General features: G+C 37.9%; 1 protein-coding gene across 2 annotated transcripts in view; it reads right to left on the minus strand.

Annotated features, from left to right (window-relative positions):
• The window catches only part of vps50 (VPS50 subunit of EARP/GARPII complex), a 144,016-nt gene that overhangs the window by 48,503 nt on the left and 69,842 nt on the right, over nt 1–25,671 (minus strand). The window contains exons 14-23 of one of the 2 annotated variants that reach the window (XM_082187046.1): nt 22,676–22,767; nt 22,462–22,556; nt 21,954–22,052; nt 19,169–19,259; nt 16,241–16,417; nt 13,832–13,950; nt 12,156–12,262; nt 11,312–11,433; nt 7,388–7,462; nt 6,365–6,445 (exon numbers count right to left, since the gene is read on the minus strand). In XM_082187046.1, the coding sequence (XP_082043172.1) occupies nt 6,365–6,445; nt 7,388–7,462; nt 11,312–11,433; nt 12,156–12,262; nt 13,832–13,950; nt 16,241–16,417; nt 19,169–19,259; nt 21,954–22,052; nt 22,462–22,556; nt 22,676–22,767 (1,058 nt within the window). The remainder of the gene's footprint in view (nt 1–6,364; nt 6,446–7,387; nt 7,463–11,311; nt 11,434–12,155; nt 12,263–13,831; nt 13,951–16,240; nt 16,418–19,168; nt 19,260–21,953; nt 22,053–22,461; nt 22,557–22,675; nt 22,768–25,671) is intronic. The other variant, XM_082187047.1, reaches the window with a different exon arrangement.

Genomic DNA, 25,671 nt, shown 5'->3' on the forward strand with positions numbered 1-25,671 from the left:
ATCTCTGTTGCTTCATTGGGAAGAGGGAAATCAAATAAACAGCCTCTGGAGCTCATAAAGGTGCTTCTTTGAAATAGCAAAGATAAATTGAAATCATCGCATTTCAATTGAGGAAAAGTCACAGGCAATTCACTAGACGCGTTTCCAATACAGATTTGCGCAAAATTCTTGCGATTTTTTCTAAATGTCGACAAAAAACTATTGTGAAATGACGGCGTTTCCATTAACCGATATTATGCGACTAAAACTTCATTTTTTCCTCTCGCGATAAGTCGTTCCAAAAATCATAGCAATGGACATTGGTAGGTTTATGTATCTTAGCCACCGCACTGGCCATTTTTATTAATCAAAGGAGATGTATGTGTGTTATCCAATCATTAATGGCAAGGAAAGACCCTTAGCCTATACTTGAGAGCGGCACATAATGAGGTGTTTCTCCCTCATTTCTGCTTCGAGGTCTTGATTGTGGCATTTATTTGAGGTTTAGAATCCAGTATTCCTGTGATTCTTCTGTCTTTTATGAATTTAATAAAAAACTTTGTCTCGTATTCTGTCCAAACAAACCGCGTCATCTACGTCAGGTGACCTGTAAATGCGCAAAAACTGTTTCCATTGCAGTTTTGTGAAATATTTCTTTTTCGAATTGCCTGAAAAATCACCTCATGCGAGCGTAACAACTTTTTTGCAATAAATGGGAGTTTTTGCGAAATTGACTTGTTTCCATTGGGCGTATTTTCAATTCGCAATTTCAATTTACGCAATTTGAAGGGTAATGGAAAGGCGGCATCTGTCAATTTAGTGCACAAGCTGATGTACTTTCTACGGGCTCATCCTGAGCAGCCATCATGCCAGTCTGTTACATGAGCCAAGTCACTGTGTGCCAGCTCTCACAATCCAACCACAGGCTTAAGGTTAACCGCCAAGCTGTTGAATGAAACAGAGCCATGGCAGACGACAGACTGCCAAAACCTCTGAGACCAGAGAAGGAATGCGCCTCAACGCCATAAAGAAGAGCAAATTTTTATCTGATTTCAAAATGAACCAGATCAGGACTGATGCCACAACGCAAACATTTTATCAGAACAGTTCTTGTTTTGTAATTTTTCTAATCTATTTTCTAAAGACAAGAAGAAAAAGGGTTTTCTGCAGCGTCTTGTCTGCATGCATTCTAAGACAGCTGAAATTGATCCTTGTAGGAAGGTCTATGGCTGGAGTCCAAGTAAGCAAAAAAATAAATAAATTGATGGCAAGGATTCAAATAAAACCTTTGTTCCATGCTACATACAATGTTGCTGAAAAGAAAAGAAGTTACCAACACTGAAGCACAAAAGGATATGTGCGGTAACTCACACACCTGGAGCCAGTTGTATAAAATTAGCCACTATGTTAAGACTGTGGCTGAATCCGAACTCTCCCCCTAAACCCTCAAAGAGGGCATTATTTATAGCAGTTTGTAGTGGTGTCCGAAACCATAGTGGACGTTATTGAGTGCACTTATTCAATCCCATTGCACTGCACTAACGAGTGTGCAACCGATGTAAACCCAATGGCTGTCCGAGTTTTCTCACTCCTTTACATTCACTCCTTCAAGTGAACAGTATTAGTGGACTACCATAGGGAATAGGGAATGAGGGTTTAGGATTTCAGCGATTTCGGATTCATCCTGTGTCTTAAGAACTAGCTTGACCAACTAGCAGTTTGATAAGAGGTAAGTCAGTCTTACTCTTTCAGTTAAAATCAAACCAATCTATCTTTTTAGATAATGACGTTAAAAAGTGAGGATTAGATGACTAACTGGTCTAAGCGGTTTATGTAACCGTCCAATGAACCGGCCACAAACATAAGTATTTATGTGTGGTAATAAAAAAAAAATGAAAAAACTGTTTACAGAGAGCTTGGAAGAACAGAGGACTGAGGGACTGGATGGAATCACTGGAGAAAGATAATCACAAAACTGGCTCGAGGGAGAATTCACTATCAGATCTGAAACAGAAGCCTTCAGCACTGCCCAGTGGACACATCACTACCCACTCACACACACACACACACACACACACACACACACATCTATGTTCAAACAAAGACAGGTAAATACACACTCTTTGTCTCAGGCCCTCCTGAAGTAAAAACCCATGATTCTGAAGAGAAGAACCTGTTAGCATGTAGACCAGACAGACAGACAGACAGACAATTGATAGAATGATAGATAGAACGATAGATAGAGTGATAGAACAGACAGACAGACAGACAATTGATAGAACGATAGAATGATAGATAGATAGAACAGACAGACAGACAGACAGATAGAACGATAGAGTGATAGAACAGACATACAATTAATAGAACGATAGAATGATAGATAGATAGTGATAGAACAGACAGACAGACAGACAGACAGACAGACAGAACGATAGATACAGTGGATAGAACAGACAGACAATTGATAGAACGATAGAATGATAGATAGAGTGATAGAACAGACAGACAGACAGATAGATAGAACGATAGATAGTGATAGAACAGACAGACAATTGATAGAACGATAGAATGATAGATAGAACAAAAGATAGAGTGATAGAACAGACAGACAGACAGAACGATAGATAGAGTGATAGAACAGACAGACAGACAGACAGATAGATAGAACGATAGATAGAGTGATAGAACAGACAGACAGACAGACAGACAGATAGATAGATAGATAGATAGATAGATAGATAGATAGATAGATAGATAGATAGATAGATAGATAGATAGATAGATAGATAGATAGATAGATAGATAGACAGACAGACAGACAGATAGACAGATAGAAAAAAGGGATAAAAAGACAGAGCTGAGTACCACCATCACAAGGACCAGCTTGTCAATGTAATGAAAAGATCGAATGCTGGCAGATGTGTGAACCTGAAGTCCAAAAGAACAAAAGATCCAAAGAACAAAAGCCATTATAAAAGAGCAGCAATAATGGGTTCATAAATGAGGTCTCGTCCACCTTGTCCGTGTGCGTGGCATGAATACTGTATGTTGTACACTCGAAAAACAACATACCTTTGCCAAAAATAGCAAAGATGCTGTTACCTAAACAATGAGTTTTATTTTCTACAATAATTGACGAAGATGACCTAGATTTGACTAATTTAGACACCTTGCTAATCTTTATAATAATGATTTGCATATGGTAAAAAAAAAAACTCAAGCTGTCTATAATTACATAAAAAGAGGCTAAGCTTTTACAAGGCAGAGGGTGAATCTAAGGTAATAAAATATTTATCAGTCCGTACAAAAATAGCACAGTGCATGTGGGGGCGGAGCCTAGCGGCTTTCCCTCTAGACATTTTTTTTCCCCGTACTATCCAAGAAAAGCAGAGATTGGATCTCACAGGAGGTCTGGTCTTGCAAAAGAGGTGATAATGTTTAGAGAGCTTTTAATTCTGCAGAGTGATATAATGATATCTGCGCTGGAAAGCAGGCCACAGTAGGTGTACGTACCCATGGGAAATCCCTTCAATCGCTGTCTGCTACAGTGTGTTACTGTGCTTTACTTCTATAAATCTCAAAGTTCTCAGCTCCCTATGTCAGATGTGCGTCTCACGTAATATAGAAGCTGGCAAGGTATCTTCTCCATCTGGGGTGCTAAATGATCTGTGAATTCAATATTCCAGCTTCGCCTATGATTGCTGACAAGAGTTACATAACAAAGAACGGACCACTGATACCTTATTAAGAAGAGACATGAAATGAAATATGACACGAACAAAATAAGGCTATAAGGGATAGAAGTTACTGATCGTTCAGTCAAATAAATATTTCCAGAAGAAAAACTACTGGACCTTAAAGGGATAGTTCATGTTTTTTTTTTTTAAATCATCATTCTGTCATAATTTACTCACCCTCATGTTGTTCCAAACTTTTATGACTTTCTTCTGTGGAACACAATAGAAGAAACTTTGAAGAACCATTTTTTTTCCATACAATGAAATTAAACGGAGATTTTGGACCCCACTGACTTTTATTGTATGGACAAAAACAGCTAAAACATTCTTCAAAATGTCCTTCATATAAGTCGTCATACAGGTTTGGAGCAACATTGGGGGCGAGTAAAGTATGCCAAAATTTTCATTTTTGGGTGAACTATCCCTTTAAGGCACACTGCCAGAAAAAAAGTGCAAAAAATGATAACTTTTGCTTTTCACTGGTGAAGTATCCTCAAATGTACAGCTTTGTACCTTGTCAACACCTAAAGGGTAAGTATCTTAAATTACTAATATGCAGAACTTTCAGGAGCACAGAAACTTATCAACACTGCCCCACGGCTATTATTAATAAAATAACTTCACTACTGATGCACTACATTATATTCCTCAGCCATGAGGGGGTAAACATCGCTGTTTTTGAAACGCGTAGCTTCATTAGTATAAAGATGCTGCACAGACGCAGGTAATTCACACACGCATCTCTCTCACTCTCACGTTATTTAATTCAAATAAATGCTATAATTCATTCATTCAAATAAATGTAATCATACCACACTACTTTATTCTGATTTAAAAAGGGCAGAATGCTACATCTAACAAGCCATATCTGATGAAAATAACTGTCATTTTTTACCCTTCTGGTCAAATATTGCACTGCAAACATCAATAACAGATTTGATTTCTCAATGCTGGCAAATGACCATGGTATTTAGCGGGATAATCCATGGCAAGCTGTGCATTAAACGATTTGAGTTTAGGCCGGGTGTTTCCTTGCCTCCACGGTGTCCGTTAAAATTTGTTTAATGCACATCTAGTTGTGGATTATCCCCTACTTAACAATATGACCTTACTGCAATGTGTTAACAGAACATTTTTAAAGCAGTGCTTTTGGGAATATGAAATGCGTAGCCATAATAAATCATCGTTATAAACCTAGAATAATCTTAAACACCTGCCTGTATCTCCAGCCAAAAAACGATTGCTCTCATGACTCTTCAGGCCATCAATTCTCGACACCATCACAGACACCTGAGGCCATGCCAGGCCCATTGGGATAAGCGATGGCGTCGCTTGATATGTGACCCAAGAGGTGCCAAATGTCTGGGAGCTGATCTCTGATATGTCCTGACAGCCCATGGGAACACAGTAGAAATGCAGAAACTTCCCACTGATGACCAAATAAATGATGGGAACACATGTTGTGTCTTAGTCAGTGGCGCAAGCTAATGAACTGTAGTCTTAATTCACTGCTTGTGAAACAAATGACAACAGTTCTTAGAGGATGGGCGTAGAAGAACCTACTATACATAAGGCATAAACAGATGGATACGCAAGTGTTTTTACAGACCTTAAGTCCAGTCTATTTTCTTTTAAGGAGGCTATCTATACAGACAGCAATTTAAAAACAATTTATTCCTGTGATGGAAAAGCTGATCAGCATCATTACACCAGTCTTCAGTGTCACATAATCCATCAGAAATCATTCATTATGTTGATTTGGGGCTCAAGTAACATTTCCTAGTATTATCAGTATTGAAGTTTTGCTGTTTAATGTGTATATATAAACAATTATACAAGAATGATGTACAAAATAATGTCAGAAATAGCATGTCATCCAGACTGCAGCATGTCAAACTGCAGGACACTGCTGTCAACATAGCATGTCAACTATCCACTTTAAAAAACAATTATTTTGGCTCTGTTTGCTAAATTGAATAGAAATTTCTTGCTGAGCTAATCATAAAATAGAAATGGGAGTGCCTTATCTACAGAAAGATACCCGTAAAGCTGCCTCAAAATGCAGCCAAAAGTAAATGCTATTTCAGACTGGGAATGCTCTTATGATGACTAGAAATGCTGTCTAGGTAGGTTAGGTTTATTCTTTGACACACAGCCATAGACTGACCACAAGAACTTGCATGTCTGACTGGATAAAAACAATTCGTTATTTCATGCAAACTAGTAGCCTACCTTTTCTTGCTCTTTGACATTCAGGCATCTGGGAAAAGGATCCTATATAATAACTTCCTATTTGAGCAGGAGATAGCGGTATATAGTGCAATGTGGGTATCAGGCCTTTGGCCCAGACTGCCTTAATGGGTGCAACCATGGAAACCAGAGGACATCTATGACAAGAGTGCGGGGCCATCTAAGTGTACTGAGGGTGATTAACTCACCTGTGGCTGCTATAGTTGAAAGTAGGAGAGGGCAAGAGATGATAGGCCTGATGAGAGGCTATAGGGAACTCAGATAAATGCACACTACCATTTCCACTCGGATTCATAATGGTTATATAAGAGAGGCCAAGAGAGGAGATGAACCACAGGAGTGAGACGGAAAGAGGAAAAAACAAAAAGAGTGCATTAAAAGTGCCATGTTTTACTCACCACGTCTATTAGGCTCTCCTGGATTCGGCTGAGCGTAGTCCTCAGTCTGCTGCTGATCAAACCCAGCCCAGAGGATTCATACTATAAGAGACAGCAGAACACACCCGTGAGAAAGAGACTCCCTTGCTTTTCAATCAGACCACTGGAATACACACACTCAACAAAACTGAAATCCCTAAAGCCCCAGAATGCACACACATCTCCAGGAAACCACTCAATACACACAGCTCCCACAGGCCTAAGTGTGGTTCATGACTTATGTTCATTAATTGCAATTTAATTTTTCATTAAAAGGGAAGGATGAATGGGACTGGTAAATCCTCCTGTGATCGTTCACTGGAAATGTATTTACAAATGTCTTTAATATGCAATAGATCTGACATTAACGACAGAACGGCAAACATCAGTTCAACTTTACTATGGGAACAAAGCAGTAAATCTCTAAATAGACGGCAGTAAGAACTTTTTAATAGAGTAGCACTGACTTTACAGTAGATATAAAAAAGAAAAATACTGTACATGACTTCATAAAAGGTTTAAGGATTAAAAGTATAATCCTTAAATCCCTTTCAAACCACTTTTTGTGTAATCCAGTTCAAGATGCAGAATCAATAGTTAAATCTTTATTTGAGAACACCGAGCTGACTATGATTATAAATGTCTCACCAGCATTTGCAAGCAACACAAAAACATTTGACAGAAACCTCCCATTAAATTGAGTTCATAATATATATTATAAGTAAATTATTTAAAAACTGCTCAAGTGTAAATACACACACACACACACACACACACACACTGCAATATACAGTACATACAATACATTTGAGCTACAAAAAGTTCTCTAAACATCTTGCAAACAAAGTAACATGGAAACTAATCTACATCAAACCATACTAGTAAAATAAAGGACATTTCAGTGAATTGACTAAGGAAATATATAAAATATGAGTAAGGGGGTGAAAACACAGCACACAATGGCAGACATATTTACTGCCGACAAGCTCCACACTGCAGTCTTACCCAATAACCAGGGATTGTCTGTCTGGACACACCGGGTTGAGAGCTTTGTGAAGGCAGAGATGCAGATTGGTAGTGCTTTGCATTGAGAAACAAAAAGGAAAACAAAATCGACACAAAGTAAATAATGAAATAGCACCAAAAAATACCCTGCTTTTTGGAGATTAACTAAAGATATGTGCATTTATGGAATTTACCAGGAATTTAAAGCAGTGTTAAAAGCTGCGAAGTTAAAAAAAAATTACACTTAATCTTTTAAGAAAATCATTGACTTCCACCATATTTGTACAACCGCCAGGTCACAGCAAAAGTACAGCCTGGCATTGTGCAAATTAACTCTTTCATTTACATGGTGAACAAATGGGGGGACAATAAAACTGCAGTCTTTTTCTGACTTTAACATTTTTGCAAAGTTTCCAAAGGACCCATCTGTTAGCGTGACAGTTGCATCTTCCCATCCATTACTAACTGTAGCAGCAACACTTAATAAAACCTACTTAGGCCTTTCCCTATACTCAGACACTTCATCATCCTGGAGGTGATCCATTTTCAGATAAGCCACTTGCATATCGTTCCCCGTTCTTTCCATTCATTGCCTTTAAGCTAAGTTATTAACTTGAGGCAAAGAGCAATGAATGCCAAGACCAATGCATCTTAAATTATGTGCATGGCAGAGCTGATACTCTGGCAGAACACAATGGCGTACAGACCTTTCAGATCCTAATGTTGTTCATTACTAAATTAAATGGCGCAATACATAATCTCCATCTCCAAATGAGATTGAATGTCTTGTGTGTTTGGAGTTAGCCATGGGTGAAAGTGAATCCAAATGAGCATATCAATTCCAGCAGCTTTGTAAATATTTTTATAAGTAATGATATTTACTTTTTTTGTCTCCATAGGCTTTTATACGAGACCGGCTGCCTCTGATACTGAAAGATACTGTTATTCATTTGAGAGTTTGAAAAGTTTCCATTAGTGACAGAAACCCCTCTCACGCTATTTCTCTTGCTGTCCACTCAGAACGAGACCGAGAAAACCAGAACAAGATAGAGAGAGAGAAAGATGAGATGTGTTGGTCAGCACTTAAATATCAAAGATTATACACCACACTGTCATTCAGGAAGAGGGAATGGGGGGGGGGGGGGGGGGGAAGTGTTGCCTTGGCAAGTGTGAATTGAATCTCTCTTGTTCGCATTAGTTCCCATGAACAGTGGTAAGTGGCTTTCAAAGTCAAAATCTAAGGTGAAAACTTGCACATCAGCAAAGACAGGTTTTTAGAAATCAATGAAATCCAGATCGCTCTTGAAGACTTATCAGGAGCCCTGTCTTGATGTATATATATAGAAGTTCAATTCTACTCAGGGCCCCCTCATTTCCTTCGTTTTTTTCAAAATGGAATGATCTTGTTTAGGAATGAAAACAACACTTATGATGCTAAACCACAAGTGGAAACCAAATGGAGTGCAAGGACTTTTCTCCAGCTCTATAGTGTACAAGGGCACTGGCCTCAATCCCCCAGCATGAACGCATTTACTTTTGATTTAGCACTGGCTCTGCACAGCAAACAAACAATTTTTTGCAAAGCATACAGAGTGCAAATGGCATACTTCTGTGATAATATGGAAATAAAAATGTCAGAACTACTGTCAAATCCCATGACAGAAACACTATTTCTCAGTTTTTGAAGGACATAGACACCCTCTAGAAAACAGCAGGTCATTGGTTATGCCAATCAAAGCCTAAACTGATGGGATGGTTACTACTGTAGATAAGTTTAGTCTTGTGGAATAGTTCTCATAACGTCAGGATACCAATAATGAAACGAATGAAAATGGAAATGAATAATATTATTGGCACACCAAGGAGCCAACTGCTCAGTTTCTTCTTCCCAGAGAAAAAGGTCATGGCATCTTGAAGTCTACCTAGAACAACCATCTTTTTGAGGGTGTTTTAGGTGCTAAACAGTGAGCTAGACAAGTAAGGGCAGCTGTGAAACAAGTTGGTAGACGATGGGGTGTGGAGGTCTGAAATTCTCACTTATTTTTGTCTTTGACTCTCAGTGTGGTTGCAAGGCTGCCGAAGAGTTTAGGAAAGTCCAAGAACAGCAGGAGGCCCTTGTCTTTAACAGGTTCAGTCAGATTCCCTTGGGCTGCCACTGCCAAACCAATAGCTTTATTATGGCTTCCATTGCTGTTTAATAAGCTTGCCTTCTTCAACAGATTCTCCCAGCTCACACAGTTCAATGCCCCTTCAATTGCACTCTCTCTGCACACAGGAATTCATTTACACCTGCAATAGTGTTCAAAAAGCCCATGACACTATGAAATAGAGGAGGCAGTCCTAAAACTTTTGAATGGCGGATTTCATAGTGGATGAGATCTAGGAAGTAAAAAATCACATTGTTGGTTTGCAGTTGTAGAGGCACGGACCCGGTTGAGAAGCAGGTAATATAATTGAAAAGTTGCTTTACTTCCAGGATTTGAAATGAATGCTATCGAAAGGTAACGCTATCAAATCACTAGCCAATTTGGCGGGTTACTTATTAACTTACTTTACTGGGGAAGTTCGTGTAAGCCAAATCTGCTTCGATTTAGCTTGATTCAACTCGTGAGACATCGTTATATATTAAATACAGAGTATTGCGCAGAATCTGCGCATATCTGGCTTACTTGAACAAACACATCACTACGCAACAAATAACAGCGCGCTTGTTCATTTGCATTGAAGAAATAGCGAAGACTCCAACATCCTATATGTTTTTGATGTTCTTTGTACTGTATTGATCTGTCCAACTAAAATACATTTTTGGTGATGAGGATGAAAGAGGAAGGGAACAGATTTTGTTTGAATAAGAAATTAATGTAGTGGATCAAAAAAGTTCATTAAAGTTGTCCTAGAATGGGATGGGTATTGGGAAATACAAGAATAGGTTTTGTTAAAAATTCATGTATAACTTTGATGAAAGGTTTTGATCGACTTCAAAAGTTGACTACTGTATATATAAGATGTGACGTAGTTAATCTGGTTTATTTTTTTCTTTATTTTTTGGCTAGTAGAAGTTCTGAATGGCTGAATGAAAAAGTTAATTTCAAACCCTGTTTACTTCCCAAAGGTCTAACAAAAGCAGGTCCCAACCTAGGGTAGGTTTTATTATTCCAGTAACTTTTGGCCAGATTAGGTGGCATAAATTCTAAGTTCATTTGGGGCAGTGCACAGAAAATAACCAGAGCGCCCTGGGGAGCAAGAAAACTATATTGCGATATATTCCTGTTGTGGCGAACGCAATGAAAACTCTTTCGATGTGGCTTATTGAAGATAATTGAGCTGCCATCTAATTTTATTTGGCACGGCTGGGCTTTCATTGGGCTTTTTGATAGCCAATTAATTTAGCCTAAAGCTGTTTATTAAAGCTTTGAGAACAGTAGTGTGACAGCACTAGCCTAGATAGAGAGATCTGCAATGAAATTACACATGAACTTCTCCAGGAACAATTTTCTCTCGATACTCCCTCTAAAAGATCAATGAAGCACATTTATCCGTTTGTGTATGCACGTATGCAATGTTAAGTTACAGTAGAGTTAAAATACTACAGTATATACAAACAATCTTTAAGAATGGTGAACAGCTGCATACCATTGAAAAGATTGCGAATTCGTTCCGACATTTACACCTTTCTTTGATGTTCAGAGTACAGCTTCCTGAGGAAAACTCTAAGCCTAAACACTTGCTCGCATGATAAAGGAAGTAATTATAGAACAGTGCCCATAGGGCTCACAGACATTAGAGGGAAAAACAATGAGTTTACCGGTAGGCTTTTCCTAATGAACAGCACAGCAAGGATCCAATTGTATATAATAAATATTTCATATTGTTAAGTATTAACACCGAACATGAAGGAGAACAGCAATGCTTTCAAATGCATACCATGTCATTACGGCCAAAGAAGGTGTAGACGGCATACAGGTAGTAATCAAAGAGCTGAGACACACAGTGGATGACATCAAAGGCAATGGGCTTCAGAATGTTCATCATCTGCATGTATTTCCCTATAAAAGCAAAATGAATCATGAAAAATGTGATTTATATAAGCAAGGCAAACAAACAAGGTTCACAGACTGAATATAAAACCACAAAGATTTAGAAAATGGAAATATGAATGCAAATAGTAAAATTGTTTGGCAAATGTCCTATTCAAAGCTCTTAAGTCATATTTAATAGAACTATTTTGAAAACGGTCTCTTGTTTTGGACCCCATAGACTTTAAAACAAGTTTTTATTTAAAAAAAGTATTTTGTGTTCTGTAGATAAAGAAAGAAGTGAATATGTTACCAGAAGGTCTTTGATCAATTTTAACATCTAAATGTAAGAAGTATTCCTGCTGACTGTAGCAAAAGACGTTAGCGCTTTTATCAAAACACCACAGACAAACTCACACCCATGGGTTTATGACAGCATCTTCTTGCAGTTAGATTCTGTTAGTTTAGCCTAAACTGAACATTTACAGATGAATGGTCACTTAGCCATTATCTCGTTCAACACGTCAAACACACGTTCAAATGAACCTGAAGAGATGAGCAGACACATGCTCAGAAAGGAGTTAATGACCGGAAGCTGAAGCAGAACACTGAGTCGAAGTACGCACCTCTTTCATAGTAATTCAGCTATTAGACTGTTAATTAGAGGGCAAACTGCAGTCCCTTGCTTAGGGTCAACTTCATCATGTACCACCGGTCTTGCACGGGTGTAAAGTCAAAGGTCAATTACTCACCGACCAGGCGAATCACGTTGAGGGTGGTGTTGGTAAGGATGGGGGCATTGGCTCGGTTCAGATTGTAGTCGGACCTCTTCCGGCTACGAAGTGTCTCTCTGGACACGCTGATTAAGGGGGAACAGCAGGGACACACAGATCCAGGATGAGCATTACAGTTTAATGAGCTTCAAAACTGAAGAGTCTCATTCACACACTTCCTTCATTAGACTGGGTTCAGATTTAACCGAAGTCAGTCTCCTTGGTTTTGCAGAACAGATTAACTGATTGAGTTGCGCTGGAAGCGGTTGACCAATCACAACACACTGGCCTAACCAACCAACCAGAGCACATTATTTGTTTGTTTGTTTAACTAAACAGAGCGTTAACTGACAAACTGGGAAGAGAGGAGCTAAAACAATGTCAAATATGCATGAAAACCTATTCTAGTAGACCCCAAAAACAAAATCAAGACTTTGTAAAAGGTATTAATATGGCCTCTTTAATTTGCACTACTGGATATTCAGGGTTCAGAAAAAAGTATGCTCAACTAACAGGACTTGTGGCATAAATTAACTGCATTGCAATTTCATATACCCTAAAAATATTGATTGAAACCGCTTTACAGTTCAAATAATACACAAGTTTAAAAAAATAAAATAATGTAAGTGCTTTTATAAAATTATAAGCTACACATTTCTGCTTTTAAATACTCTTAAAATAGCCCGTCTTCACTTCCATTGTAAGTACCTCACTATAACCTCCTTTTTCTCTTTTTTTTTATTTAAAGAAAATAAAGAACGAGACAAAATTATTTCTTTGGTAATTAACATTATGTCACAAATTCTTCACAAATTGACTGAGCTTTACTTGTACTGTACCGGAATATTCCAGATGTATTCTGAAAAGGCATTAAGGTCACAGATTGTGAGGGGGAGTCACATCATCACATTTAAGAAACCTTATGTCATTTTAAATATGCAAAACATTAGATCCCTCAAAATGTGAAGTCTCTAACAATGAAGTGTCACAACATGTAATGCGTCAGCTGATTTACTGCAGGGAGAACTGTCAGTCATCTTCGTGAGGAACAAACAGGCTTTAAATATTCATCAGGGTTCACAGTTTAATCACATTCCTAATCATTCTCTTGATTTATGATATTTCTATCACACTTAGACACGGAGAGCAAGCCTAGAGGAATTAGGAAATGCAGGGGAAAAATGCTCATGTAGTCGGCAAAACGGCCACATGGTGCAATTCTTAAAGCAGCCATTTAAAAAATCTCCTTGAGACCGTTTTATTTAACTTCAAAGCTCTGAATGGCTCTAAACGGGTGCCTTGTGGACTTAAAAGGCTTGTTCTTCATAAAATAATTAAAGCCTTTCTCCCTGATAAGAAGCTAATGATAGCTTGTGTGTTCACTGTACACTGCATGAATTTAAACTAACTCAGCTGCCTGAGTGGGAACATGAAGTCCACAAATGATAAGTTTGCTGCCTCCTGACCTTCCCTTGGGTTAATGAACCGATTCATGAGCGACCTGAACACAACAGTTTATAAAAACATGCCTTTTTATACTTGATGAACAAGCGTCGGCAATCATACCATGCATTTCTAAACTGAATGTTGACATACCAGTCTGTGGGCAATTGTTAGCTGATCTGTGTGACGTGAGCTGATGACTCAGTACTGACCTCTTCACTGGAGCGTCTCCTGTCTGTTCATCTACATAGTCTTGTTTCAGCTCCTCAGGTACATCGCTGTCACTGTCGTAGTCCTGATACACACTCTTTTCCAGCTCATCCGACTCGTACTGCCGAGAGAGGAAATGGAACGAAAAAAACATAAATCATAACAGCCGAACATTCGTATACATTTACCATTCAACATTTTGGGGTCATAAGAATAAAAAACCTGAGACATTTATAATGTTACAAAAACTTCTATTTCAAATAAATGCAGTACTTTTGAACTTTCTATTCATCAAAGAATTCTGTAAAAAATGTATCAAGGTTTCCATAAAAATATTAAGCAGCACAACTGTTCTCAACTTTGATAATAACAACATTGATTGTAACAATTTCTGAAGGATTAAGATCTTAAATGCAGCGTTGGTGAGCATAAGGCAACTTTTTTCATAATAAAGTTTAATTATATAGACTTTAAGATGGTTTTAGATAGCCTCCCAGCCTGGTTATGATGGTCTGGTTTGCTGATCTTGGATATTAAGAGTTTTTTTCAGTTGGAAGACCAGCTGTCTGTTGACCAAAACCATCTGAAAACCAGCTTATCCAGGCTAAGAGACCAGCCTTAACCAGTTAATAACTGTAAACTAGTCTAAGCAGCTATTTCTTTTTATCAGGGATAGCAGATAACTGATGTTTAAAAGGAGGGAATAAACGAAGCATATCACAAAGCTAGCACAAAGATTCAGCCTTAATTCTCTAAGGTTCAGAGCTTGACTTTAGTGTTGTAAATGTACCCGTGTCAAAACCGTGCTGCAGATTCAACATAGATAAATGTAACCTCAAACAACTCCTACGGTCCGTAAGGATACAGATTGAATGTTAAGTTGATAGACGCCTGATATTGTATCTAGTTACTAACAAAACGAGCTTATATGCAAAACACTTTGTTCTCTCTCAGGGTAAAAGCACTTGTACCAAGGGCTCACACACTCTCTGTCATAAACATACAGCATTTGTTTTCATTACAGAAGCATCATCAGAGATGCCAAGCACATGAGAGCTTTAATAATGAGTTTTCTCTCCACATAGAAGTAATGGCCTTTGTCAATAGTTATAAGGACAATGAGCCACTTAATCATTACAAAATATTTACGCATCAAATTTTCACTCCCATTTACAGTTATAATCGAAAATATTCAAGCCCCATTTCAAATGCCAAAGGTTTATTGGCAAAATGTACAGACTTTCAGCTGTTTGCAATTAACAACACAAGCAAATGTTTCACGTGGTTTCCCCAAATTCAACTGAAAATGCAACTTTTAATGACTTCTGCAAAACAGGTGTTGTCTCAAGCAGAATCGATGCAACCAATCAAGGGCTTCATTAGTTGCACCAGGTGTGCTTGAGCTAGAACACATGAAATATCTGAACTGGCTAGGTTTCAGACACTTGAAACATTTGTTGTGTTGAGCTATTTCAATTACTTTTGTATGATTTGTTAATTGCAAACAGCGGAAAGTTTGTACATTTTACCAATAAACATAATTTGCAATGGGAGTTGAATAATTTCGATTACAACTGTTTTTTCCTCTTTCAGTAATCAGTTTGGCAAGCATCTAACAAGAATATAGATGTAACTGTAAACCATCAAAAAATGCTTGTTTGCTCAAGCCTGTTGCCAAACAGCACAGCATAAATATTGTTGAAATGTGTTGGATGCTATAAGAAAATACTGCAATAGAAAGGACTCTGAAGCCATCAAGAGTTTAGATGGTTTAGAAATTAGTGGAATGTATCCAGGTATAGGAGATGCACTGATATTTCAGCCACAAAAAAATAAATATATTGGATGAAAATATCAAATTACAATAAATAAAAATTAATTAAATTATTTTTTGGAAAGATAAAATAGGCTGCTTTAAGAGCCTTAAAGTAAGAGCCTTAAATAGGCTACTTTAAAGCTTTACTTTAAGAGCCTTAAATAGGCTAAAATCAAGAGTAGTCTTAATTTTAAGACAAACAAAGGCCCAGTTTCACAGGCAGGGCTTAGACTTAGCCAGGATTAGGCTCTCAATTAGGGCATTTAATAACTTTTATACACAACCCTTAGAAAAAAAATATTACTGGTGTGCATCTTAAGACAAGACAATGACACTGATTTATATTAAGATATGTCAGTGCAAGTTGCGTTCAGTGAAAACAGCTTAATCATGCATTTTAGTCTGGGACTAGCTTAAGCCTCGTCTGTGAAACCGGGGAAAAATGTCTTTGAAATAAGGCTATATTATAAAACACATTTTTTCCCCATACAGCTGGCATTTACTGTAATTTAAATGATATTTTCAATATTTTTAGAACCTATAAGTTATTGTGAAGTTTTGAATGAATTAAAATAGTACTGAAACTACTATATACCCCATTAGAAGCCAGGACATCCTCGGTCTCCTCTTCCTTGTTGTCGATCTGCATCTCAAAAGGATTTCCTCCCTGCAGGTACTGCTCAAACAGAGAAAGCTCCAGCAGCTCTGTGGACTCTGGCTGCCGGCTGGGAGATACTGAGGGAGAACGACACTGACCCATGAACTTAAACTCCTGGAAAAGAGGGGAAAACAAAACAGATTGATCACATTTCGTATCATACAGATCAAATAACTAAAAAGTAGGCCCACAGAATTTTGCACCTACACTCGATTAAATATGTTGCTTTTTCATATAGTGTATACATTACCGCTTAAAGGGATACTTCAGGATTTAGCATTAAGCTTTGTATTAGTAGAAAACCTGTAGTATTTTCGAATTACCGTGCTTTCTACACTCATATCCCCCTGAGACGAGAGATTTATGTATTTTTTTTGTCTGGAAAAAATCCTCAGATGACGCAAAAATCGGCATTTTGCGTCATCAGAGGATTTTTTGGCAAGAGGCTAAAGACTACAACCAGTAGGAGGGGCTGTCCCGCATGTTTTCAACCCGCCCATAGAGGGTGGGATCTCACTCACAGAATGTAAACATAGTGTCAGCCGTCTTTATTTGGAAGCTAAGCTAGCAGGCTCTTGTTCTGTGGAGAAAGCGGAGTAGTAGGAGAAAGCTGAGTATTAGGGGTTACCATCCTCTTTTAACCCGGACATGTCCGGCCGTCGAGATCGTCCAAAATGTCCGGGATTCAGCTTTTGCTTTCTGCAGTCGCCATTCATTGTTTACATGCACACCTTTTGTTTCAATCTAACTGAATTCATTCCGATTGGTGAATCTGAATGTAGTGTTTACATGAACGCTAAACAAGTGAACGGTTGATGTGCGTTTTAACATTGCTAAGAAAATTCCTGCTCCTCCGTGAGAGATACGAGATCGGTGCGTCTCAAAGGTGTCGCTCATCAGTAAATCACGCCACCGGCCTCGCGCCGTTCTCGTCCTGCTCGCCACAGTAAACATAATGAATGGCGACTGTAGAACGCAAAAGCCGAATCCCAGACATATTGGGCGATCTCGAAATCCCGGGCAAACTCGTCACGGAGACTCACCAGTAGCCTAGCCTTGTTGTTTTCAACTGTGCTCTCTTACCGGTAGGCGTGGCTTGGGAGTGGCCTCCTAGGGCAGCGAAGCAAGTGCATTCTGGGAGTTGTTGTCTTTCATCCACATAAGCCACAAATAAATTTTCTGGCTTTTCTCAGTCTAGAAAGCTCCAAATTAAAAAATGATTTCACATTTCTTCTACATAAATGACCTATTTTAAATACACATTCATCTTTCCAGAGGTGAAGTATCCCTTTAAAAGTTGTTGTTTTTTAGAGAAATGAGAAGCAAAGAAGCATTAATTTGATCAAAAGTGACAGTAAAGACATTTAAAATGTTCTACAAGATTTGTATTTATAGTAAATGCTGTTCTTTTGAACTTTATATTAAATCAAAGAATCCTTAAAAAAATATGTTTCACAGTTTCCACAAAAATATTAAGTGGCACAACTGATTTCAACATTGATAATAATAAAAAAAGCTACACTAATGATTGAGTAGCGAATCAGCATATTAGAATGATTTCGGATTTTTTTACATTTACTAATACATTATTAAAATCAAAAGTTGCATTTCTTAACATTATTTAATGCACAGTGAACTAACATGAATAATCAATGAACGACGATTAATAAATACTGTAACACATGTATTGCTCATTGTTAGTTCATGTTAGTTAATACATTAACTAATGTAAACAAATTAAACAAGTGTTACCAAAATTTATGATTTATTTATTACATAAATATTGCAACCAAATAATGTTTCCCTTCGGTATCAGTGGAGACCTCGGGGGTTACGTAAATGTCCGAGAAGGAGATGAAAGAGTAGCTCTATCTGTTCTGCTAAATTTTACAGGTGCATTTATGTTTTCATTGGAAATGTCCTTCTGCAGAACACGTTTTGCAGAATTCTTCAAATAATAAGAACATTTAAAAAATGAACAATGAGCTGCAAGGGTGAGAGTGCAAAAGCTTCGAGCAGTAGCGCTAAGTGTCCTAAAACTTCTCACAGTTAAACCGCTTTGCACATCAGAGCTCCAGCATGAAGTCGTTATGCAAATGTGGCTTATTAAATAGCACCGCTGATTATGCCATTCACTGATGAGCTTTTCAACGCCAGCTTTCTCTACCACACAAACTAGTGGCATTTCTTTGAGAAAATACCTGTATGTTCTGCACAAAAACAGTGTAAAAGGTCCATCTGAGAACAGTTCACAAAGCGAAAGACCCTGTTTAGCATATAATAATTGAAAGAGATGCATTTCGGTTTATTCGTCAGATACTCTCGGGTGAATATACTTGCCTTCCAGGATGTAATTTGTTTTGAGACGGATGACACACTGACTAGGAGAGAAAACAGCTTATGTTGGAATACAATCAGTGATGATGCTTACCCTCATTTATCAAGTTGTCAAGCGTTTCCTGAGATTTAAAATGCATATAAAAGCGTCCCTAAACGGCAAGTCTGGGAAATATGAAGGAAGATGATCTACAAAAACGCCATCTATTTGGTAAAACCACCCACTGTAGACGTATCTCATTTCCTGCAATGGGTCACATAAAGAACACTTTTTGACCCGCTTACCATGAGAATTGGACTCTAAACAATGCTCATTATGCAGGAACGTGTGTTGATACGCCTTTGGCTTGTAGCCATCTGAAGCACTATCGTTTCAAAGCACGCACAGAACAAATACTCTCTGGCTCATCTTCATATGCAAATGTGAAATCTCAAAAGACTGCCAGCGATGCCAGTTGGTCCAGATCAGTCATGAATAAAAGTCACATCGCTGCATTTCAATGTCTTATCTGTGGCATTAGGACTTACGTGGAGCTGGGCAATACTGAAGTTGGACTTCACAGGGCACAACTCCCAGGTTTCATTCTCAAGAAACATCCGCAACTCCTCCAGGCGAGTTCTGCAAGGGTACAAAGAGAAATGACAAGAGGTTGGGCTTGTGTCAAGTGAAGACCCTTTGCATTCAACTTATTGAAAATGAAATGGGCTGGCAAAAACGGTTCGAGGAGAAGTCGATCAGTGAAGAAGGTTATAGGTAGTGAGGATGATGAGTGTCAATGTGGCCTGCTGCCAGACAAGGTCAATACCAGCAGCCTTGTAGAAAATGTCTACATCAGAGTGGAACATTATAAAAGTCCATCACTAATCTCTAAAGAACATACCGGCACTTCACACGATCACAAGTTGGTATCTAAATCCAAATAAAGTGCAGCCGGTGGCAGGGTGTTTGACATTTGAAATGCCAGCTCTTGTCACGTCTTCAATCCATGATATTTTTAAATGCATCAAATTTAAAGCACTTGAAGGAAAAACGGACCGGTTTTGTCCTCTAAGCCAGAGGGCACAATATATATTGTAATGGCACAATGTGTTAATGGCGAAGCAGAGACAGCAGAGATTAAGCATTCAGAGGACTGACAGATAATCGCTTTATGGATGCTATCCAACTGCTAGAATAATCAGAAATAATGGTAAGATGTCCTCTTTCAATGTCCTCCACCTCATCGAGCAGAAAAGGTATTTGTACTGCTGACTACAGCAGGGGTTATGGACATTTCAGCGTTGTTCAGACAAACAGTAACAATCAGATTTTGGGGTTTAACTGACTCAAATCCCTTCAGTATTTTTGTGTGTGTGTGTGTGATCACCAAAAAGCACATGAAATCAGATGTTTTCCTAATTTTTTTAATGATTTTTTTGTGCATACTAAGTGTGCAATATTTGAACTCGGTCCGAATATGCTCTCTCTCTCTCTCTCTCTCTCTCACTCATTACTCGTATAGTGAAATATACAATATTTAATATGTAGTGAATAAGTCAGCAGTTTTGGACAGTATGTGCTTGAATGCGTAAAATCACTTTGTCATTTATGTTCTTTCACGTATCTTGCGATTTCAGCACAATGATAAGATGTCATGAAGGATATGAGCATGAGGCAAATTTTCCAGTTTTCATTCCTCTCAATGACAGCTACTCACAGTTGTTGTCTCTTGGCATTGGTTTGAGACACATCATTACTATAGCAACTGATGTAGATGCACCGGATATAGAGCACAAAATCAGATTTCAACACTTGCACAATGACAATGTGGACAATCAGTCCTGTAGATGGGATTTGAAAATCAAATCCAATTTGCCGGAAGTGTGAACAAAGCCCCTGTTGCCTGTCCTCTCATCATTCAAGCCACAATGCAGAGACTAGAGTATGTGACAGGTACTTCATCAATTTAGCATTCTAGATATATTCTAGCAAAGTACTGAGATACAGATGATATCCACAGGCAACCATGTGCCATGCTACCTTTTGAGCTACAGGAACACTGTGACATTGACAACATCCATATTTTATGCATGTTTGTAGTGTTAACCTATTTGCATAATTTATTAAGTCAATTAAGCACTAAAACAATTCAGACAGAAAGTACAAATAAACAACACTATCAGTGGCCACAATACAGTTCTGCAGGAATGAGTTCTAAAACCTGGAAAATTCATTTTAGGAATTCCCGTTCCATCGCCCAGAAGTCAACTGGGTTTTTTTAAATGGGTTTTTGTTTAAATGCCTGAAATAAGATTAGCAAAAGCTCAAGAAATGTTCACGTTTTATTCTACGGCAAAAGATGCATCAGAAATACCAAACTCATGATTTTTTAAAGCTTTTACATGTCTTGAAAAACACTTTTGCTTCCAAGTGGCTAAATGGGATTACAGATATTGTCTGGGACATTAAACATCACACTGAGCAGTAAATCTGATCTACTCAGTAGTCTGCATTTACAGCCTTGTCAATTTTATTCTATACTCGCACTCCTGCAAAGCATTCTAACTCAAGCTTTCCATTTTGTATTTTTTGAATAAAGATTGAAAGAGATCTCAGAAGTTCAAAGTCAGCATGAAACAGAAGTTGTGATTGTATTTTCTTCCCTATTGTGACGTATATACGAGTGACAAGCTTCTTGAACAAGACAAAATGTAGTGCGGGGTTTGATTTTGTCCACTGGGAATTGATTGGATGGTTGTGGTTTGCTATTGGTGGATCTCCTGTGAGTGACAGGTTGTCCCGCCCTCACGCCAGTAAACACATCATCATGAAATGATGCTACAAGAGGGAATGATGCTACTTTTACTTTGATTTAAAGATTACGAGGGCAAGTGCATTTAAAAAAAATAATTATATGCATGGATTAATCATTTATAATAAATATTGCAATATTCCAATTTAAAGTCAATTTTGATTTCATGGCGACTTTAATGGTTGTGACGTGGAAGTCTTGGATGGTGGCGTAGTTTTTTTTATAGCCAACCTTTAGCTTTTTACTTCTGCCAATTATATTTTGGCTCCAAAATTCATTCAAAAGCTGTGTTCGTTTATGAAGATTATGTTGATGAGCAAAACATATAAGAATCAGAAACTTTTGTTGGTCACAAAGCTTATTTTCTGCAAAAAGTCAATGGAAAATTCCTATTGGCTTTTTGTTGGGGGAACAAACAAATTACAACCATCCCTGCAGAACTCGTTCCATTTTTAGTAAACCCCTCCTGGAACTAATTGTGAGGTCAACTGGGCCATGGGTCATTTACTGTATGATCTCACCGGTGATAGTTCTTAAAGTAGTTCACACTTTGTCTCTTAATGGACTCCTGCAACACCTCAGACTTGCTGCCGCAGAATTCCTCTCCCACCTGCATCAACCTGTCAATTGGGAGAGAAAAACAAGAAAATAAACGAGAGAAAATGATGAAATGAATTAGAAAGTGGTTCACTCTTCTAATTAACCCCAGAGAGTTACTTCGCATCACGTGTCCCAGCGAGGGCAGAAAATGCCGCCTCTATTCACACAAGTCAGCGACCCCGAGGCCGGATCAATACAGAGAGATGTGGTTTCACACACAAAAATGGCCTTTTAATTGAGCTCTGTTAATGGGGATGACCATGGTCTCTTGTTGAGGAACAAGTGGTTTCATTGATGCCCCCCTGGCCCCGGTTTCTCTTTAGGGGAGTTTCTCATGAAGCAGAAGTGATTGGGGGGAGGGGGGGCAATGGTACAGTTGGGACCCTGCAGGCCAATCCAATTAGCACTAATGAGGAAGTGGGTCCCTACCTGCTGATAACATCCAGAACCACAATGAAGTCGTCGTACTTGAAGTTGGACATGTCTGTTCCCAGCAAATAGGCTTTCACTTTCAATTGGACGTCCTGGGGGCAGAAAGAGGAGGACGTGAGGTGGGAGGGCAAGTCATGAAGCTAATGGCGGAATGGAAAACAAAGAGAGAAAGAAAGAAAGAAAGAAATAAGTAAATGAGCACGCTCCCTACCTGCCAGATTCGCGTTAAACCATGTTCCAGCTTCTTTTTCACATAGCTGCGGTCCACGGTGGATTCATCTGAGCCCTCTGTGCTGGACTCATCTACAAGCAAGGAGATACTTACAGTATATACAGTACTTCAGTATACTCATTATATGCTATCATGACAGGAGATCAGGTTAGTCTGTTACAGTCTGACACACATTTTCATCATTTCGCACATTATCTCCAACCAGGATTATCTTTTAGTTTTTTATTTCAGTTTTAGTTTTTATTTATTACCAGTTGATTAAATTTATTGCTTCAGCTTAAACTTATATCAGTTTATTGCCAATTAATTTCTAATTTTCATTTATTTACGTTTTATTTTAATTACTATATAAACTATATATTTTAATTTATTTAAATTAACAGATTTTTATAGATAGATAGATAAATAGATAGATAGATAGATAGATAGATAGATAGATAGATAGATAGATAGATAGATAGATAGATAGATAGATAGATAGATAGATAGATAGATAGATAGATAGATAGATAGATAGATAGATAGGATAGTTTTTCCATGCCATGGCTCTGACATTGTAACATTCTTTAAAATGTCATGTGAAGTCACGTGTTTTTATCTCAACAAATAACCATCTCAAGATGTTGCAAATCCCATTGAAAACATTAACGCTCCGTGAAAGTAGATCAGAACAGATAACGTTTGCAAAACCGCACCAAGTGCTCTCAACCCTTTGACCGCTGCAGCAGTGACAGTCGCAATTACAAGGATCTTGACGGTGAAATTTCAGAGTGCTATGCTAATACAGTAACAATGACATTCTCTAACAACAAGGTTGTCAAAGATGGTTCATTTTCCTACTTTGAAGTTTGTTCAATTGGCTCACTGCAATAAGGACCACATGGTGGAACCAGGTAGCAGGAAAAATAAAAGGCGTACCAACACCACTGAATGCAGGGTTTCTCCTGCATTGAAAATATTTTGGCGGTCGCAAAAAGAATCTTTGTACTGCCAAAGATTTACTTGATCATTTAATTCTGCCGTTCTGCAGTACCAGCTGCTTAAAAATGCTCCTGTGAGTGTTTGTGTAAGCGCTCTGTGAAAAGGTTTCTATTTATGCAGTATTGAGCTTTGTAGCCAATCACAGACATATCTGTTGAGCGCATGAATGCAATGGCCAATCAGATGCGTTTCATTTAGTGGTGGAGTTCTCCATAAGAGATTTATTGCACAGCAGAGACAACTTCATGATTATTACGGGACTTTTCGAAAGAGTGCAGCTTTGTGTCCCTCGTGCTGTAATTGACCGCTTCAGTGATCATAATGGCAGCAATCTTTGCTCGCTTTTCTGTATATAATCTATATTTTTCATGCTGCTAACTAGACATTGCAAAATGTCTGGATTTGTAACAGTATTTAAATGTGCGATTGAATCCGATAGACAGTGATAACAATAATAATGGATGAAAAAAAAAAACAATCTGACACTGTATGTCAAATGATTGTGAATAAAGTCTTGGAGAGTAATTGCAAAATAATAGACCTGCCATTTTTTCCTATGTAATGTGTTACTTTGTTATTAATTTTATTACCGGTACTTGCGTTTCAAATTTACAATGACTTTTTACATACAAATGAATAGATTTTTAAATGCACTGTGTTTTATGATTGGTTCTGACTATTTTTTATTTCATGAATAAATAGGATATGTTAATATTACAAAAAGTTTCTTTGCATTTACTTTGGATTTATTGTCAGTACTGGGCCCACAGTTCACATGTGTGTGGATGACTGTGTTCGTCTATCACCACCGAAGACCATTTCTGACCCAGGAAAAACCCTGACCACTGAATGTCAGATACAATATGACAAACTGCACTGATACATAAAACCAGCCTAACTGTGCTTTAATGTTCAGTATTAATGCTACTAAATCTATCCAGTCAAAAGAAGAGGGTGGTTTCTCTGTAAAAAAAATTTTTTTTTTTTAATAATAATATTCAAACAAAATATTGGTTAAAATTATTTATTTTTATTAAAATAATATTGTTGAAAGTTATTTTAATAAAAAAAGTTTTTTTTACTCTTCTACTCTAACAGTAAAAATTCTATATTTTATAACTCCTGGAAGTAAAAAAAAAAAAAAAAAAAAAAGGTACAAAACCTTTTTTTAATCAAAATAAAATATTAAAATCAGGCAGTATAAGGTGTCTTGCTCCTTAACCCATAGAGTGTATGACAATCCTTTCCTACAACAACCAAACGGATAACAAGCACCTCCTGCAACAAAGCAGCTGTCACTCTTCATCAGGGGAAGTGTTCATCCTCACTAATCATAGAGGACACCTATCAGAGTCATCAAAATTGACCACCTAGATGTGCATCATCTATCCTGACAGAAGCCGTTACTTAACAGGCACCAAACTAAACTGAACCCGGAACCTTGGAAATCTTCTGCGTCAGTTCATTGTGAATTCATAGTGCTGCTTTTCATTGCTTTGGCCATTATGCATCCGCTCTAATGTAACGAGAAGGATACTTACGATGAGAATGATGATATGACCAGCAGAGATGAGCGCAGCAAGATATGAGTGTATTAAGAGCGTGAATGTGGGCGACTGATCTTAATGTCTATAAAGGCACAGCGTGACTGAGAGTGACTAAATACAAAAGCCCTTCAGGTGAGATTTATTCTGGACTGATACTCCAGCAGGCTCTTGGTAATACAACATAATTATCGTGTCATTGATGTGCAGATTATACAAACAGTTCCACCTCAGCACTCTCGCTGTAACTCATCTCTAGAGGAAACAAACAAGCATTCACACATGAACCTCCTATGCAAAAAGCCAAAGCCTCTATAAAAATAAATTAAAAGATTGCACCTGTCTGCCATTTCTTGCCAGATACACTTAAATGGCACTGGTTTCACAAAACCAAACAAGTCCATTTTGCTGTCAATTTATCTGTAGCACTAATGTTGTATCTGCAAGGTT

Source organism: Leuciscus leuciscus, assembly GCF_965113295.1.
Source record: "Leuciscus leuciscus genome assembly, chromosome: 12".
In the NCBI taxonomy this organism is placed as follows: Eukaryota; Metazoa; Chordata; class Actinopteri; order Cypriniformes; family Leuciscidae; genus Leuciscus; species Leuciscus leuciscus.